General features: G+C 37.4%; 1 protein-coding gene across 1 annotated transcript in view; it reads right to left on the bottom strand.

Annotated features, from left to right (window-relative positions):
* LOC134661126 (protein sickie) overlaps positions 1-5,008 on the bottom strand; it is a 231,065-nt gene extending 226,057 nt beyond the window's left edge. The window contains exon 1 of the mRNA XM_063517077.1: positions 3,633-5,008. Coding sequence (XP_063373147.1) covers positions 3,633-4,982 — 1,350 coding nt within the window. The 5' untranslated portion in view covers positions 4,983-5,008. The remainder of the gene's footprint in view (positions 1-3,632) is intronic.
* Between the last annotated feature and the right edge of the window lie 14,926 nt (positions 5,009-19,934).

Raw genomic sequence — 19,934 nt, 5'->3', positions numbered from 1 at the left:
TCGCAAATGGTTCGACGGGCTGCATCGGTTAGCTGTCTAACGACACCTATACTATATAAAATGCTTTTATAGCAAACTTGAAAGAAATAAAGAAGGTACGAATAATTACCATTTACTACAATAAAATAGGATTTACTAAAATGAAATAGAGGACAATTTTTTTTATAAACCTACCGCGTTCACCGCTTTCGTTCTGAAAATGAAGTGCTAAAACATTTGAAGGGGTAAACGGAGGATGCGTGGCGCTCAACCGCTTACTCTGAGGGCCCTTGACGACTGAAGTGTTTGCAGATAGATAACAGACAACGCAGTCTGCAGGTGGAAGAGTTTTTCATTCGATAGTAATCATTATAAAAAGCTGTATCTTAAACAATCGCGACTGGAAAGTGCCAAGAAAAAGAAAAGTGGGTTTACAAATTGAAATGGTAAAAAATGCAATAGAACTCCAATTATAAAGGGATCTGCTAGATTTTGATAATATATGTATTATGCTAACTCCACTGACATTACCACCGCGATGAGCGAGTCCAACTTACATTGCGCCCGAATTTTAATTTTAATAACATAAGTTCCATGAGACTGACATATTAAGTAGGTACATTAAAAAGGCTCTTAATATATTTAATGTAAGCCCAGATTGTTTACGAAGAATATGCCAACGCAAGTACCAAACGTAACATCCATTATTTCTAGATCCATGGTATACTATACCAGCAGTTAGAGCCCGCGGCGCGCCAGAGCGCTCGTTAGTACGTACACAAACAGATACCCCGAAACAAGTCCGGAACAATTCTTGCAAATTTACTGATAAATGTCCGTCTGCTTACATTTCCGAGTCTAGGGGGCCATAGAGGAATGTCTGCGCTATTTACAGGCCAATTCGAATGTACACTGCCATCAGAATCATGTTATTTAGTTAGGTATCGTGTGTCTCGCCCACGCCAGTACATGTACGGACAGGCACGAGCGGAATGCACGGTAACTATAGTTCGTTTTTTTTAGCATTAGAAAGAACTTACAAGAAGATAAGCGATCTTGACATGTCTTTTAATTGAAAAACGCTTTTTAAAAATCAAAAACTATTACTTATGAAAGCAGAAGAATATAAATGATCGTATTAGATTCATAATTGTTACATATTTGCCGTAACTTATTTTAAAAATGTGTTTTTCAATTAAAAGACACATCAAGATTGTTTACCTTATTTCTAATGCTAAAAAAACGAAGTATAAATAAAATAACTCAAATATAATTCTGATTGCAGTGTACGTTCGAATTGGCCTGTTAGAAGTAGATAAATAATATGCTACCGCTATACTGTGACCTTCACTGCAAAATAAGCTCTTACAAAAAATGTTAATAACGCACGAGTTCATTTTCGTGATATTATGCCTATCAACTGGGATTGTAGCTTTATAAATCTCACAAAAATAATACTGAATTTGGTCAGTGGCAACTCATTAAGTTTTGCACTCTGTTTGGGAAGATTTCCTACACGATTGTCTGGGTAAATCCCGATAGCAATTAAACCACGTAAAATTAGGCAATTGGGCTATTTGGGCAAAATGTGATGCGGCATAACATTATCTGAGAATCTAATATTTCTGATAGGGACGCAAGTTAGTTTTCACTGAAAATAGAATAAAATTACTTGTAAAACCGTCAGCTCTTGGCATAGAATAAATAATAGTACTAAGTATAATATAATATATATAATAATAAGTATAATATATATAATAGTGTAAGTTATACAGAAGACTCACTCTCTAACAAAACGCGTATGTTACGATCAGCACAGATATGGCCGCTAGGTGGCGACAGCGCCACGCGCGGCTTATGGCTTTCCCCAAAATTGGGGCCGAACGGATGTACTTTTAGCTACCTGTAGCAAAGCGACGAAATCGCGGAGTGAGCCACGCCTGCTCTTGGTAGGTCGTCCCGCCGGCTAAATCCTGCAGTGTCATTCTGCCCACGTCGCACTTGTAATCAGGCCCCCGACTTGCATCGACTAGCGATTGCACATTAAATTACAAATAAGAGCACGAACGCATCCTGACGCCTCTCTAGGTACTCGTATTTATTGGTTGGCGACATTTGGACGCTTTGTGTTTATTTTGTGTTCTTACGGAGTACTGAACAGTATGCATCAAAAGGTTCAAAAGTAACAGATTCGACTACGTTTCAAAAGTAATATCATTCTCTAACAGCTTACAAAAAGAGAGTAGTTTTTACCTAAGTACTTGAAAAAGGTTCGAAGATACTAAGGTATATAATTATTACGGAAACAAGCTGTTTGTTGTAATTATTCCAATTAGGTATTAGGTATAACAACACCGGCCAAGTGCGAGTCTGACAAGCGCCCCAAGGGTTCCATGGTCACACTTTTTTTACAGTTTAATTTTCTTCCTTACAATCGACTGCCCTACGAACGTTTGCAAGGAACTAGAACCTATTTTTTTTTTCAATTTTAGGCGCATTGGATTCGGCATCAAGTTTATTACATAACTTCAAAATTGTCTAGGCTAAAATTGCCTTAAAATTATAAAACGTACGTTAGGTACCTAAGGTACCTTAAATTACATATATCTATGTGGGCTATTTTATCAGCGGACACATAGGTACTAAAATCTATAATATACGACTAAGCTCTGTTATATAGAGCTTTACAGAGTTTTAATTACACACGCACCTATGCATTCACCGATAGGTTTTAATGTGAACTCTAAACTACATTTGTATAAAACACTGCGCAATTATTTTTACTTAATGAGCCTATTCGAAAAAAACAGCACGATTGCTTTTGAATAATGTGCTTATTGCTAAGTATTACTTATATCGGTAGTATATATTAACCTACATATATCATTATTCTAATATGGTACAAGCACGCCATCTAACGATGAATAGCCGAACGTCTGAGTAACTGCACCGTTTCACCCGTGAAACAGTGGTTTCAGTTTGTACCGCTCAACAACAGGTGGCGCTGTCTAGTCTACGTATTTTCTTGCTTTGTATACTATCATTTTTTATTTTAATTTATATAAAATATGTGTCGTAATAGTTATTTTGTAAGAGTGCAAATAACAAAAAATGAGTTTATAGGTATATAAGATGAAAGTAATGATTGGTTATCTTCATATTAAATTATTAAGTAAAAAAAAAAATTTTTATGAAAAGTCAAAGGAAGTCGGAGAGTCAGTGGTGTCACACATGCACGCTGCCGGTCATTGGATAAAAAAACACGTAAACATAACCATACAGTTTTCAAAGAAGATGAGGTCAATACCATAAAGGTCAATTTCCTATGAAACTTTGTTCTGTCAAAGCCACCTATTGTCTACCTATGTACCTGTTTTTAACAAAAAAATCTAAAAAAAAATCGAACTGTACTTGGATATGCAGTGGAAATTTAGTGGTTATGAAGTGCAAATCTCGCAAAACGAGGAACATAATAAATATATTATACTCAAAGAGTAACAGCTAGAGCGGGCGTCTTAGCATGGTGACATGAATAATGACGCCCGCGAACGGCAGCTAAATTATCGGCAAAAAATAGAAGCAATGTTATTTCTCGACTCGCCTTTAGAGTTGGCAGTTTTAATTTGTTTACCCAACTAAAATACATTACTCACCTTAATTTGTTCGACAGCTTTCTTGGCGAGTCCGGGGTCCAAGATCTTGATGTCGAGATCCGCTGCGCATCGCTTGGCTGTCTCGCTGAAAGCTGAAGCGTTCGCGTAGTGTGCCGGTGATTCCTCACTGGTTTCCACTGGCGAATTGGGAGACAGGATGCCACTATCGCTATCACTAATGTTCACTGATTTGCGAGCAACTACCCGCCCTTCACCCGATGGTGACTTGAGCGGTATTCGGGACTTTTCACCGGTAGGTGACTTTACAGGAATACGTGACTTGGAATGCTCTTCTGGTTTGAATCCAGTGGTTGGATCGAATATTACATAGTTATCTTTATCGCATCTCACTCTGTTATTTACAGTCACAGTGTATTTCTTATTTGGACTCAGATTTAGAAAAGGATCTTCGCTATCGACTGGGCTTTCGGGTATTATAGATTGTATTTTAGGAGTAATTTTCGGAACTGATTTCCCATCTATAGTTCGCCTCACCACTGTGTCGTTTGTAAACCTTAAACGAACGTATTCATTGGATATGGTTCTTCGTACAGGGGATGACAACAGCGGAGACGGTTTATCCTGTAGATTTCCTTTATTTTGGAAAAAGTTTATTTTTGGCTTCTCCATGGCTCTCGCCGGCGAAAAAGGCAGTTTTAATTTGGAAACAACTTTCTTTTTTGCACTGTTAGAGCTTAAATCTACTTCAGGACTTTGTATAGTACTTTTATAAATAGGTAAAACACTACATTTTTGATCAGTTTTGAAAATCTCCTTGGGGGATTTTGAGGTATTTTTTACAACGTCTAATGACTTAAGTTTTCTAATTGGTGCTGGAGTCCTGAGCTTTTTCTCTCGATTTTTCTTATCAATATGACCTGATTCAACAGTAGTCGCCGCGCCTGCTTCTTTAGTAGCCAAGGATTCTTGTACCTTAATAAAAGTTTTGCTTCGATCACACATGAACGGTTCATTTTGAGCAATTGTAAATAAGTCATTTTCATTTGGATTTGAGAGAATATTGTCGATAACTATATCTATGTCAGAAGATTCCGAATTGCTCTTGGATGATCTGTTTTCATTGATGATGCACGATATTCTTTCTTCGACGTGTAGAAGCTGGTCAGAGGCGTCGCTACCGGCGGTGCTGCGGGCCGAGCCACTCCCGGAGTCCGAGGGAGTCTCCACCTCGAGGATGGGGTCACGGGTGCGCACCGGGCCCCTTCGCGAACTTTCCGGGCACGACGACCTCCTCTTGACGGTGCCTGTGTCGGCTGAAGACAAATCCCAATCTAAGCTCGGAATTGAACACTGGACACCACTCTTTTTAGGTCGCCTAGGGCTAGTCATTATTGTCAAATCACATTATAATGAATTCACACTAATACAAATCAATCAATCAATCATAGGAAACTGATATGTAACTATGTATAATTACACTTATAATGTATGTGCACAATTATGTTGAAGGTTATGGATCATCGTACTTTTATCGTTAACATTTATGGCTTGCAGATATTATTAAAAATGTATTTGCAGTATCATGCGATGTTTTTATAGGACGTAGCAGACCCAACGAAGGTAGCTACCGGCGGAATCAAACGCGAGCATGTATTGTAGCCGAGCTCGATTGTTATCTAATTACAAACTCGCCACTCGGCCGCCGCTGGGACCGACGATACATTTAGTTACTTCCACTAATGGAACCGTTATTTACTCGCACTGGATGATGCCGCGCGATAAACGAACGTTAACTACTTTAATGGCACATTTTCACCTTTAAAGTTACCGTTGTGTATAACTAGCGACCGTGTGTCATTGGGACCGATCAACGTATGACAACATATTATGGATTAAGAATTGTAATAAATCGACTTGTAATAAATATTTATTACTAATAATTCGAAAGTTTTCAGGCAGTAGTTAAAACAAAAGAATCAGAACAAAAGTGAACATTTAATATTCAACATTAGGTATACCTATTCAAAAGGATCTATTTTCAATCAATTGTACCTTACCTACCTACCATATTCACAAATATTTGCAAAATAAAATCCAACGTAGTATCAATCAACTCTGCCACGCAGCTCCAATATTTGCTATCGATATAAATTCCGCATTTTCAATCGCATAAAACTGTTGTCGGCGAATACTTTCATGTGAAATTCAACACGAGCGCACGTAACGTGTCTTTGCTCCGACGTTCACGTATTTCACTCAGACGCAGACCGGGGCGGAAGGTAGTTTTTACGTCGACCGACGTGCCGCCGCCGCATCGTGTTGTCGACCAACTACACAAACGCATACACTGTTGTCTTACAGAACATCAAATATGGTTTGGTAGGTGACTTGTAATAATTATAGGAGGTCGTCGTGAGTTCAAACCTCGGCTCGTACCAGGGTTTCCTGCACTTTTGAAAATTCAGGGTTCTAGCTTTAGCCATCACAAAATTACAGGACGTTGAAAATGGCCTGAATCACCTGAATGGCTTTGAAAAAAGGATGGTGCGGCCGTGCCTCTTTGTTTTGCTCGACTTGGCAGATATAGCTATTTATTCACGCTCACTATCTAGAGCACGTCAGCAAACTCAACGGGCGATTCCGGGGAATTATTCCCAAGTGCCATCGCCGTAACCTAATTACCCAATAAATAAAGGCCGTAAATATTGCCAACCAATGGGGGAAGCAAATTCTGACACACAACCAGTTTACAATTCATATTACTTGTATTAGGTATTTGTATGTTTTAACAATGTTTTTTTTTTTTGTAATTTTAAGGCGAAATTAGCTTTAACGACTTTCTTTTATTATAAACTAAAATGAAACGAAATATGTTCTTAAATGAAAATCGATCTCGTTCAATCTGCTGTAAAGTAGGTGACCGGGAGTATGTCCGAAAGTAAGTAACTACTGTATTGGCTTGATTACTAGGTCGCTTTTTATATTGTTTAAGCTACTTACTAATTTGTCCGTTACAATGAAATATTATTGTATGAACCACGTTGTTTATACATATTTAATACAACCTCCATTCCTAAATACAAAGAATCTGTTATACGTGGGTCATACTGAAAGTTTCTGGATTCTGATATATGTAAGAGAAAACTTATTTTTTCTAAGTGGCCAGTCCAGGAATTTTCAGTATGACCTAAGTATAATTTAAGTCAGAATGTAACTAAAGTTTGGTATGAATTAAGTGTGTTTTCGGTTTGAATACATTTACGTATGTTATAATTTTCAGTTATGTACCCGAACCTTGCCAAACGAAACCTTATAACAAACTTACCAAAGCTCCACTATTCGTCTGTCGGTCTTTCTGTCAGGGGTCTGTATTTTGAAAATTGATTACAATTTTATTGTACTTGTTTATTACTAACTACAGCCTGCGTGACAAGAAATACGAGTAAAGGCCTGTTTACACATTGATAAGTGATTTGTGCGAGTTTATACATTTGCTACTAAACGCAAGTATAAATTATATGAAGAAGTAAAGACCAAGAAACGTTTTTTTTTTTTTAACTTAACAAGTTAAGTAAATCTTCCATTTTGCGTGGTTCGGCATCATTGGTATACATTCTCGTAGTAGAGCTTAAATCGTACTATACATAGAACTAAATCTCGTTTAGGCGGCGTTTGGTCCCCAGCCAGCCATTCAACTTCCAAGTTCGCCTTGCACCATACAATGCGTATTTTACGGAGTTTTAGTAGGTAACTTATACATTTTAAACATATTTTACTTAAGTATGTTATTAGGCACCAACCAAGGCACAATCTCAGTCCTTGCGATAAATTTGTTGATGTAACTCCAAATTCGTTATTGCCTATTATGTTTATTGCCTAAATGAAAACTTACTCAATAAGAAATTAATAATATAAAGGAAGGGTTTACACCAATCTCATGAGTTGTTACTATACATATACGTTATATATTATGGAGGTAAAGGAATTAATTTCACTGAAGCATCTACTATAACTTAATACTCAAATCCGCAGGCGGATAATAAATAAACAGCATGGCTTTCCTTTCCAAAATACTTGTCCAAGCGGTTACTTATTTAAATGTAGCATGTTAAAATAACATATTTTACGTTTATTCTTTCTGTAAACGTGAACTTCAGACTCCAGGCTATGCACCCCGGTTCGTCTGTTTTAAATGATTTACCGGCGCAGCGCAGCGAATATAGCTTTCGGAAAAGGTAATCCCCTTTAATGGCGCTAGTAGATTTCCCAAACAAGGGAAACATTCTGCCTCTATCCAACCCGACATTTCGAACAAGGACGACACAATGGGTTTGCAGGAGTCAGAATATAAGACGCGTACGTACCTCCCCGGCGATATCCGACTAAATGGGTCAGGAAGGCGAAGTTTACGTCGCAATTTAGCATTAGGGAAACCGAAACGCAATAAAATTCGCGCTATAGAACCGGAATTAGGAAATTATACGGGAGTTCCTCGAATCCGCCCCAAGATCTTTTAAACGATATTAACTCCATAAAGTGCATTATGTTTTTAATCTTCCTACAAAGAGAATTGTGTTACCTAAACGTACATTGTCAGAAACATTTTTTAGATTTTCTTATGTTAGAGACTCAGATAGGTACTCTGCTTAATAAAGACTTTGTGCCACATAATATATAAATGAGATTCCCGCGGACATGACGGACACAGCAAACAAAGCAAGTGGACTCTGTCACCGCTTCATGATTTATGTCTTAATCTAGCGGCTAAACTCCCACCGAACTAATATCAGCTAAACAAACCGGCGATGCCCTTTTCGTGGCCAATAACGGGGACTAATAAAACACAATGCACCAAGCACACAATGAGGGCGTCTACACATTTTAGCGTGGTATTAACACTAGAATATTTGTCGAAAAGAAATATTATTCCGGCTGCTCAGATTCTCAAGCTCATATCTGCATAAGCTTGATTTTCAAATATCGACTCTATTTTGATTTACGCTCTGTTGCTATTGCAGATATTCTGTTAAATGCTTACATAAGAGTTTGTGAAGGCAAATGGACAATATGCATCGAAACGGAAGGGCGCCTCCCCTGGCGACTAGGGAATGCATTCCTGCACTTGCAGTCCCCGTCTACACGTACGCACAAGCACACATTGACATCGTGCACTTTCCATGTCGCTGTGTATTTTCACACACACCAACCACTAAATACTTTCAGTCAAGTTTAATTAAGCAGCTTTAACATCTTGAGGAATGTGATTGGCTTATACAAACCAAAGCATTGCAAATATCGTGATTACGAGTAGTGTGAAGCTTAATATGTATGTTGTAAATGGATCTCTAATGACATGCTAATGAACGGCGAGCGATCTAACGATACTAACACTTTACCCATGATTAACTGATTAATGGGTGACCTATACTCTACGTCTACGCTTTGTACGCCCTATGCTATGTAAAAAAACGTATCTTAAAAGAGGTTCTACTTAAGAGGGAACGAGGGAACTATAGCACGTGATCGTCAATACAAAAAGAGAACACGTTTTTCCGCTTCTAAATATTTTCCATTCTCCATGATTTTTTTGTATGTCATTGACAAAATGAAAAACTAGGTTTATAAGCTATCCTTTTTTCAAAATTTGCAATACAATTTTTTTTACAAAGCGAAACCTATAAACCTAGATTATATTATTATGCTGAATCGATAGACGTCAAAATCAAAGTGATACCTATGTTAAGATTTAGTTAGTGGAAACCGTTTTCTCCCGAAATGGAAATTCTATAAAAGAAAGTACCTTTTGTCAGCAGCTATACTTCCCTCTTAAGCTAAGCGGGCAGACAGGCCGATGGATGCACGGAAATGGAGAAACTTAAAACTAACGAATTTAATTTATTGCGATAGTTTAAAACATCAAGCTTCATTTCTGGCTCACTTTTGTAAAAAAAAAATCTTATGTATGGATTAAGCATGCTAGCGTCTTAAATGTAAAAAATAAGCCAAAATATTACAAATGATACCACCGAATATTCGCAGTCTTCTGTAAGCGCATAGTATCACACACACACAATCAAACACAAGTGCATTCAACACTCTCGTGTAGGGGAATTTTCGATTAAATATTTAGATTAGGTTTTTCGTGAGCCATTTATCATGGTTTAATTGTGCAGGGGCTGGCGCCTTTTACTCAGACGAGAGTAGCGGTCACCGTCTTGTGATCTTTTGATATGGTAATGTAATAAAAAAACAGAGTTTCTGATATCACACCCTTCTGTTTGGAGCGTTATTTTAAATCATTGACTCGGATGCTGCTGCGGGACAGACATTTGTATGCAAATATTAGCGAGTTCGTTTCCGTGATGCGATCTTCATTCTTTCCTTGTTTGATTCGAATTTCTGGCTAGTATATGTAGGTAATGGTATTTATCAATCGTAATAGTACACATTCAAAATACTTAAATGAAGAAACAGTTAGGACCAGTCCAGTGGCGCCCTCATTAGGGAAATTGTTTTTCTGATAAACGAATAATTTTCTGTATAAGATAGTGAATTAATATTGTTGTCCTACTCCTGTCTTACGAGGCTCTTAAAGGCAGACTTTTGAAATGAATATGTAATGTAATTTCTATCTAATCAACATTAAATTAAATGATCTACTAAGCATTTGAGCATTCATATTGTGGCTACCTACTTTGTTTCTTTCCCAAAAAGCCGTGACAGTTGAACTTACGACCCATGATATACGAGTATGGATAGTGACGTGCGCTATGCGACAAAACCCAATTTACGCTGCGCAGCCCTACAATTATTTTTTCCCGGTCTGGGGTGCACACGTTACGTCCCATTACAGAGGGATCAGTATTGTACGTACGTGTACCGCGTAACATTCGTGGGCTCCGATAGGGTTCACCGTCGTCGGATGAACCATTCGAAGCAATGTTAGTTTAAATTGTTATTGCGATAAAAAAGTTCATTTAAGTTACAAAGTTGCGGGTGTATAGTAAAACTATTTTATGTTGTAGACATTCTATTTGTCGCCATAAATATATTTCATTATTTTCCGTTAAGTATAAACATAGTTACTATTTTTATAACTTGAGTAAATTGAATAGGAATAAACTGTGAGCCGAGCCAGAAATACAGGAGGCCGTATAAATACCTCTGCAGCAAGACTTCGCGCCTGGTCCGCGCCCGCGCTGCTTCAGTAATCCCTTCGATGCGAACCTCTTTCCTATTTATATGCAGATTCCATGACGGACCATAAGTTATCCGCTCACGCTACCGGATCATACCCTTAATGACGCCCGGATAAACGGATAAAGTACTCAAATGGGGTGCATTTTTACCATAATGTAACTCTCTCGCCGTATTCGGAGGTTGTAATCAGCGGCGCGGAATTAATTTATACGAGGGCAGCATGTTGTTTTTAAATTATTAAAATATGGTTGACAAGATTAAAAAGATTATTCTTGTTAGTGATTTTCTTCTCCATTCGCAACACAATGTTAATAGTAGCAGTAGTAACTAATTTATTCACAAAAAATTCACCACACCAACTGTACTCGTAAAACATTACAAATCAAATTCAAATTAATGTTATTATTTAAATATTTATCATTCAAAATCATCACTACTCTATCAGCCAACATGAGCAAACAACTCAAAATTTGCATCAGATTACTTTGCCACACATGTGGTGAAAAAACTTTTTTTCTTGATATGACTACAGAAAAAAAATGCAATTTTTTATTAGTTAAGTTTAGTCGCATCTAAATTATAATTAAACCATGGCGAAATTTACAAGCCATATTTAATAAATTGTATACGAATATTACGGATTTAAACCCTGTAATATTTTTTTAATGCAGTATGCTGCCCTAAAACGAATACCACTGCTTATGACGTACGACGGACCTAGGTGTTCGATATAATAAGTAAGACTTAAAAGGTTTTATAGTATATTTTAACGACAGGTCTTAAAGTGAAATGGCGGACTCTATTAATGTAGGTAACAAATTATACCAAGAAATGCTATTAACACGTAAAGGGTAATAATGTACCTTTTCAATATCTAAAAGGAGTAATTATTAATTCTTCTATGGAAAATTGCGGTTAAAATTGCCTGCAACGTAAGCAAATTTTGATTAAATTAAGCTATATTATGAGGGGAGACGCGTTTGAGCGAAAGTAATGAAAGTATGGTGTACGGGGAGATCGTCGACTCTGTAACTAAATTAACTGATTCTGATTACAATCCTAAAGGGCGCGTTTCATCGACTTACTACATAACATAATTCATATTGTATATTGTTTTGGTAATACTACACCTAGTAACTCATGTAAATACTATAAGTGAGATTATTTCGGTTTTATTTATTTACTCTTAACGATTTTTAGAATGATGACTTATGCGACAGTAATCAAGCCTCTACGTAGTTCGGCGTAGCGCTACGAGCATTGCAAAACTGGGAAAACATTTAAAAAGGCGTATTCACTACTCGTATCGTGGATCTGCGAAAATAGTTTTGAATTCTTATTAATTATTCATTACGGCTACCATCAGTTTGGCACTGACATAAACGCCGTCGAGAACGTAATTTACTTTCTATACATCTCGCTCTTACTCGTATATTTGTGCAAACGAGATGTATAGAAAGTAAATTACGTTCTCGATAGCGTAAATGTCAGTTTTGACACTTGTCAGTGACTCATGGTACGGGCTTAGAACTCAATACCTAATAACGTGGATCCGCGTTCCGGGTTCTGGCATATAAAGGTTAAACTATTCAGATTGTAAAAATATGATACTACTTAATACTATTTACATTTCGGAGCGGCTTGACCTTTATCTGTGCTTACATTGTATAATTAGGGTAACTTTAATTAATGTAGCATTGCCTTCATACTCGTAGGAACGGAAGATGAATAGGCGTGTTATAATGAAAATGTCTGAGAAGCAGACTCTCAATCGCAGCGATAGGTATTTGACCGACGACGTGCGGCTTCTCGGCGTCTGGCCGTCACTGCTAACTGATGACCCTTCCAGAGCCTCAGGCGTGGCTAGGGTTGCCAGGTGGTCTTGCAATCTCAGGTTTTCCCGTTGTTCTACGTCTTTTTCTGAACTGAATAATACTGCGTGATGTGGGGCAAAAACGTGTTAAGGGGATTATAATTATACTAAACAAAACCAATGGAGCTAACCATAAATACGCAAAAAATGAACACCTGGGCCCGAAGTAGGCGAAACGTATGAGGCCAGGTGTGTATTGTTTGGTGGGGAAACATTGCTCAATGTGTCCATCTTAATACATTTTTGACATTCGGGATCACGATTCCAAAATCACTCGGTATGGTCAATGACTTGTTTACTTTTGATTCCAACGTTTCAAATTACTTATTAAATATTTTCTCGATTCTAGTAATTTCATTGTTATATCCCGTACGTATTTTCTCACGTAAATAAGTTACCTTACGTTTACATTACGACGATTAAAGCAACTTAATTTGTAGCGATTCGTTCTATTTTCACGTCAGTGGAGTTAAGGTAAACGAATCTGTTAAGCCAATTTCAACTGAAATCTCAATTCGAGTTGATAATGTTCAATGTTCATTTTAACTTTATCTGACCATCTTCATGTGTAAGTAGCCATGAAAATATTAATATGCAGTGTATAGTCTAATCTAAGCAAGTATAATTCGTATTTTAGGTATGGTCAGGTGAGGTAAGAGGAACTATGGGGGAAATTGGACACTGGTAAGGAAAATAAACAGTTAGAGATATTTATAGATATTAAAAACTAAATTAAACGATAAGACATTGCTTGCATCTGTAACACAAGGTGATTCATAAATAAAATTAACTTAAAAATATTTACGTAGAAGGACTTTTGTCATACGGTTTCCCTTACCCCGAGAAAAATAAAGTATGTTTCCCTTACCCCACCTGACCTAACCCCGAAATCTTTCAAGATACCAGAGTAAGAACTTGATGAATCAAAATCTGGCAACCCTGAACGTATCACGCGCATGGAGTGCTTTTCAGTATAATGACTACTACTAGGTGCTAGTGCTAGGTGTTCAGTCCATGAACTTTGATCTTGATTAATGGTGATGGATAGAGCAGTTAAATGAAATCAACTCATTTATTTGAACACATTAAATAGCGTGAAGGAACTCATTAATTCATTATAAATTATTATATACTTGAAAACAAATATTTGGGAAATTATCGATCTACAATAATTATTTGCCTGACAATTAAGTTGCAATTAACTGTGAATATGGATTTTTCTTGGATCGATGGAATAATTTACATGGCTCTTTTTCAATAATTTAACGACCGGGAGCTAACGTTTTCTGTCTGTAATTATTCAACAACATCGTAAATCAGGAGTCGGGTCAAACATTTTGTTAATTTATGAGCGCCGGTCAGCGGTCATCCGGGATCAGGGTAATACCTGTTGAGTTACCGACGGCTTAGCTGATGACCTGTCCCGTCCAAGCGTGTTGTTCCCGTCGCTTACTGAGGGCAGGTCAGTTAAACGGTTTGGTAATTTCAAATATGTACCGCCACTTTGAGTTTCCAATGTGACAGCCATCTGTAATGGCGGCATCCTGCACTGCGTGGAAGTTTAATATAAAGCGTTGCCGCCGATAACGCAAACTGATCTCGAGATCACAATACACTGGTTTATCGGAGAGTTCGGCTTGCATGCACTCAAATCATTAATCAATGGAAGATTTGGAAGTACACGGACAGTTCTATCACTCACAAAACGTTTTGATTCGAGTATTATTTTGTCCCCAGCATAACTATAAATCCGAGATTTGTTACACGGTGCGTAATCACAGGTCATACTTACTGGTTCGCATGTCGAGATGCTATGGAGCTATGTACCTAAATAACACCGATTTTAGTTATAAAGGATACCGTAAAGTTTGGCAATGGCGGGTTAATTCACTTGGCTGGTCCGTAACGTCATCAATAAGTGAACAAAACTATGATAGTATTAAATTTTTCTTAATACAAACTTTAAAAATGTAGACTAAATATAGGTACGTTATTTGGTCTGAAATTGCAGATATTAAGTAGGTATACCAACTCATAGCTACATCTCTTGTGCCACTTCTTATGAGTCGAGGCGTAGTGTTTACTGTTTAGTCTTTGCGCTGTACTTACGACCAGTTTTGCATAGTAAAAAGTGTAAGGTATTATACACATAAAGATATGCGTAAGTAGGTACCCATACGAAACAGAAGTGTGATGCAGGTACGGTTACCGGTAGGACAGTAAATCCTCGGGGATTCCTTGGCGGGTAGGCTTCGTGCTGGGGCCCAATTAAAGGTGCAGTATAATTAAAACCGGATATATTTACGATAGTTAAGACAGCCTGGCGCCAGGGGTGCGTTGATTTACGGTCGTCCTTGATTTTAACCCCATTTTGCCGTAAACTTTACTACGGGGTTATGTCTGACCGAGTTTTGATAATTTATGTACCTAAGGACATATTCAATTTAATTTAAGCAAACATAATATCTGTATCTTTATTGCATTCCAAAAACCAATTCGTAAGTTTTCCCAGTAGGTCATCATTACGAGTTGACTCCATACGTGAAAACATATAATTACATCTAGAAAAACGTTTCTGATATACAAATGTTTAATTGTTAAAATATCTTGATGTCATCGCAATTGTATTGTTTATTTTATGACAGTTTATTTTATTTACGCTAAATACATGTGAGTGCGGTAAAGTTCCGTTGTGTTCAAGCCAACGCCATCTTCACGTGGACCCAGACAAAGGTAAACACTTCCTAGCGGCGGTACAACGTATCGATTTGCCATCAGGAAAAAGCTTACCGTTAATTTTTAACGACACTGCCCCTACTCCCTAATTCTTTGCGATTACATCTAATATTCAATAGTTATCATCAAACATTAAGATGCAGCACAGATCTAGCCTGCTTCATTTATGAATAACTCAATGGAAAGCTTTTTATTGTGACTGTGTCAATAACTTTCTGAATAATGTTGAATAAGTAACAAACAATGAGATTTCTAAAAATTTGATAAGCGGTGCAGGTGCACACTATATACGAAGGTAACCGTGCTTTAAACACATATTTGCCAGTTAATCATTTGTATCCTCATATGACAAAAAATATCTTAATATGTAGCTACCTACCTACTCTTAATAATTATTACAAAGATACGCGGGACGTTACGAAATAATAATACGAACCCGATGAAACCAGGTAAGTTAATAGTGATGATTGTTATGTAGACTGATTTGTGACTGAAGTAAATGCTGGACAAGCCTAGAGTAGGAACGCCAGGCATGTCGCCGGCAGCGGGTGTTCCTTAATAAATAACACCAAAGGGTTCCGCGCGTAACATAATGGGACTTGCTCACGTAATACAAATACCTGATACAGTACGAATCTAACTTACGAGTATCTACTTAAAGCAAGTTATTGTCTATGTAAAGAAGTAAAATACAAATAGTACAGTTTTTTAAGCAATGCATTATTAGATATTCTGCCTACCTATAACCAATGACCTTTTATTTATGTAGACGTGTGACGTTCATAGTTGACAAAACTAAAATTTGATCCAACGATTTTGACATCTTGACAGGTTGACGTCACCCATACGACTAACTAAATATAGGTTCCGTAACGTAACCTATATTTAATGGCACAGGATCGTGCGTCTGGTACCATATCTACCTCATTTTACCTACATCTATGCCTATAACTGAGGTTAAATAGTTTCGCGTTTTATTTGACCACGATGAATAGTTTTTGTAGCCTAACGGTAAGGCGTGCGATTTAAAACCGAAAAGGTCACGGAGGAAGGGCCCGGTTTATTCGGAACTGATGTACTACACACAACAGGATTTTGGAAGCAAACTGTGAGAAGTGGGAGTGGACTACCGAGTACCGACCTTGGATTGGAAGGTCAAATAACAGTCGCTTTCGTAAAAACTAGTGCCTGTGCCAATTCATGGGATTAGGTCGTGAAGCCTAAGCTAAGAGGGCCAAGAATTAAAAAGGAACTGTACTTCATTGCAAATATGCGCGTTTAGATAAATTTTATCGCTTCTTTACTTGGCACCTTGAGGGATTGGCTGAGGTACTACAGAATGACTCATTCGCGCCGCATTCAATCTTAATGTAGGTAAGTCTGTCATTATTTTTTTGTAGATACTTACCAAAAGCTTTATTCATAGAAAATGGTTTTTCTCAAGTAATGGCGTGATGATTCACAATTATAAGAATGGCGTTGGCGTAGTAATGATTACCTACAAATAATTCTAAGCCTTCCTCATCTGGTACACTATTAGATAAGAGGGTAAAATACGTAAAAGAACATCTACCAAATTAACTACATATTTATTTTTATGATCAAATATCGTTATTGTTTTATTTTCGTGTCCTGTAAGGGCGTCCGCTAGCTGGCGCGGATGCGCGGAGCGAGCGAACGCACGCGGGTGCCATAACTGCCATATCATAGGTAAAATCCGACGCACGCGTCCGCGCCAGTTTCTCATACTATTTTTCATTAACCCGCTCATCTGTTCGGTGCAATCGCGCCAGCTAGCGATGTCCTAAAGGTACTGCACTGCAAGGTCTGCAAGGATACGCTCTAAACGTAGTGCGCGGTCAGAAAAAACATGGCCGGCTTTTTTATACAATCACGGTGATAAATGGCCTCGTGTTAATTACGTATTAAACTATACGGTATCAGGTGACACGAGAATAACCGACAGTCGGATCGAGACTAACGCAACTATTTTGTATGCCACTCGGGTGGCTGAGCAATTTTATCCAGCCCGGACCGGCCAGACAGACGGTCTGCCACCGTTTACCTACGGGTACTTCGTTTTTATTACCCTGTCTTCTTTCTACGATACGAATAAGGAAATGTTACTCGGAATACTTGAATGTCCGTTTAAAATTATTGCAGATATATTATATATGTAGTAAAAATTCAGTTCAGATATGGTGGATATGTGGTGCTTAAGTGATTTAACACGTTACGGAGCACTATGCTCCCGTGTCCCGATGTCCGACAATGAGTTACAACCGTACAATAAGCTTTAACAATGTCAAGTTTACACAATTTCATCAACAGTGTCAAATAGAATGAACTTTGTTATTCACCTGTAATCATCACAACCGCACGCTTGTTTCTTGATTTGCACGAGTGTTTACTTTCATGTAATGAAAGTCACTTTAAAACAAAAATAAAGACGGCTATTACGTCATATATAAAAAGAGCAACAGTCACAGCTGAGCCGGCGCGAGGGAGCAATAAAGTGTGTGGACAATTTGTTTAATCAAAAACAAAATGTAGGCCTCCCCGGTGCTCGCCCCTGCTCCCGTAACATGACACTTTTTGTATTGTCATTGCGTCGAGTGAATGAGATTTGTTCAGGAGCAAATCACAAAAAAATACGAATGGCGAAGATCATACAGATAAACGCGCCTGAATAATAACGTAGGTAGAGTCTGTGCGGAAAGAGAAGAGTCATGGAATGTATTGGGCCCCATACATTCCACGACTCTTCTCTTTCCGCACAAACTCTACCTAGATAATTTGCATTCAACTTAGTGGCTAAGCTAATCAAATATTAACCTTGCACATGCATAATCGGTGTATTAAGTGTGTAGCAGTTTGTACAGCGAGTTGTAAAATTGCATGGGCACAATATAAATGAAAACATACATTAAGTGACACCCGGCAAACTGACTTTAGATGGACCTTATTTTGAGCGTAGTTCGTTCTAGAGATAGGTACACAGATTTTTATTACAGGTTTATTGTTATTATAGAAGTTTATTTTTGTACCTACCTATACTTTTTTATAATTGTGTAATCTACACTCATTATAAAAACTATTAGCCTAAAACAGATAACTGATCTCATTGACTAGCAAAGTGGAAAAAAATATTATTAGGTACCTACCTACATAAAATGTAAGACATTGTGTCAGTGCTGTAGGTATATACTTACTGTTAAGTAGGTACTCTCAAAAAAAGGTAGAATAAAAAAAATTGAGCTAGAGAAAAATAGTCAATCATTAAAAAAAGTGTTACACACTTTTTGGTTTTCTTGTTACAAATTCGATTACATTTTCTCTTCATCCCTCGAATATGTATTACCAACGCGATCCTATACATGTGCGATTAGGGTTGCCAGATGGTCGGGATTTGACTGGATTCTCCCGATTTTTAGTATGTATTCCCGATTCCCGACAAAGTGAAAATTGTCCCGAAAAACAGCTTCACGTTATAAAACAATAATTTCAAGTTCCTAACTGTCGTCGAGCGAGCGAGCGACCCGCGTCGAGCCCGTCAGCGCGGCATGGCGAGATTGGGCAGAGCAGCTGACGTAGTACCAATAATGTAAAATATCGTTGTTTTTAATACAATTACTTTAATTTGAATGTTTCTTTTTTCCCGACTTAAGTCCCAAAATCCCGAAAAAATTATATTTTTTCCCCATAATAACGCCTTTCGATCAGGCAACCCTATGTGCGATACAAGCCCCACGCTTCTCGGCGCACAAATATTGTCGTTGTATTGTTATTCTGCTCACAGCGACTCGGGCACGTCTCCATCTAATAATTCTACACTGACTCATCCTTGTTACAATTTTCACTTGAGAATAGGGATTTAGAAGCTAATCAAGCATTTCGTTTCCTGTATTCAAACAAATTTAATAAGTTGCGAAGAAAACATAAAAAATAATTAAAAAATTAAAAATAAACAAAAATAAAACCAAAATAAAATAACTTAATATAATATCTTTTTTAAAAAAAGGGAACCGCCTTCAAAAAACCAACTCACTGAAAAGTACAAAATAATTTTTATATGGCACCCCTTTACGTGTCCAGTCCCTATCCCACGGCGTAAAGCAATTTTTTGCCAAAAAGTAATTAATACCTAATAATAAGAAAATTAATAATCATCCGGGTACTTACTTAGTTTTTGAAGTCGGTGCCAAACCAAAATTTTTGAGAACCGATATTTTATACAACGAAGAACGCTGCACTTACTTGCATTATAAATACATACATATTACTTAGTTTACTCATTAATTTAGTTCTTGTAGGTTAAGTACTACGTACTCGTATTGTTTTTCTGATTGGTAGTAAAGACTGTTTTTGTTGGTTTGGCACCGCCTTCAAAAACTAAGTAATTACCCGGATGATTATTAATTTTCTTATTATTAGGTATTAATTACTTTTTGGCAAAAAATTGCTTTACGCCGTGGGATAGGGACTGGACACGTAAAGGGGTGCCATATAAAAATTATTTTGTACTTTTCAGT

This window comes from Cydia amplana, chromosome Z, assembly GCF_948474715.1.
Source record: "Cydia amplana chromosome Z, ilCydAmpl1.1, whole genome shotgun sequence".
NCBI classification, from domain to species: domain Eukaryota; kingdom Metazoa; phylum Arthropoda; class Insecta; order Lepidoptera; family Tortricidae; genus Cydia; species Cydia amplana.
The sequence above is the reverse complement of the archived record's forward strand: the minus strand, read 5'-3'. Positions and strand labels throughout refer to the sequence as shown.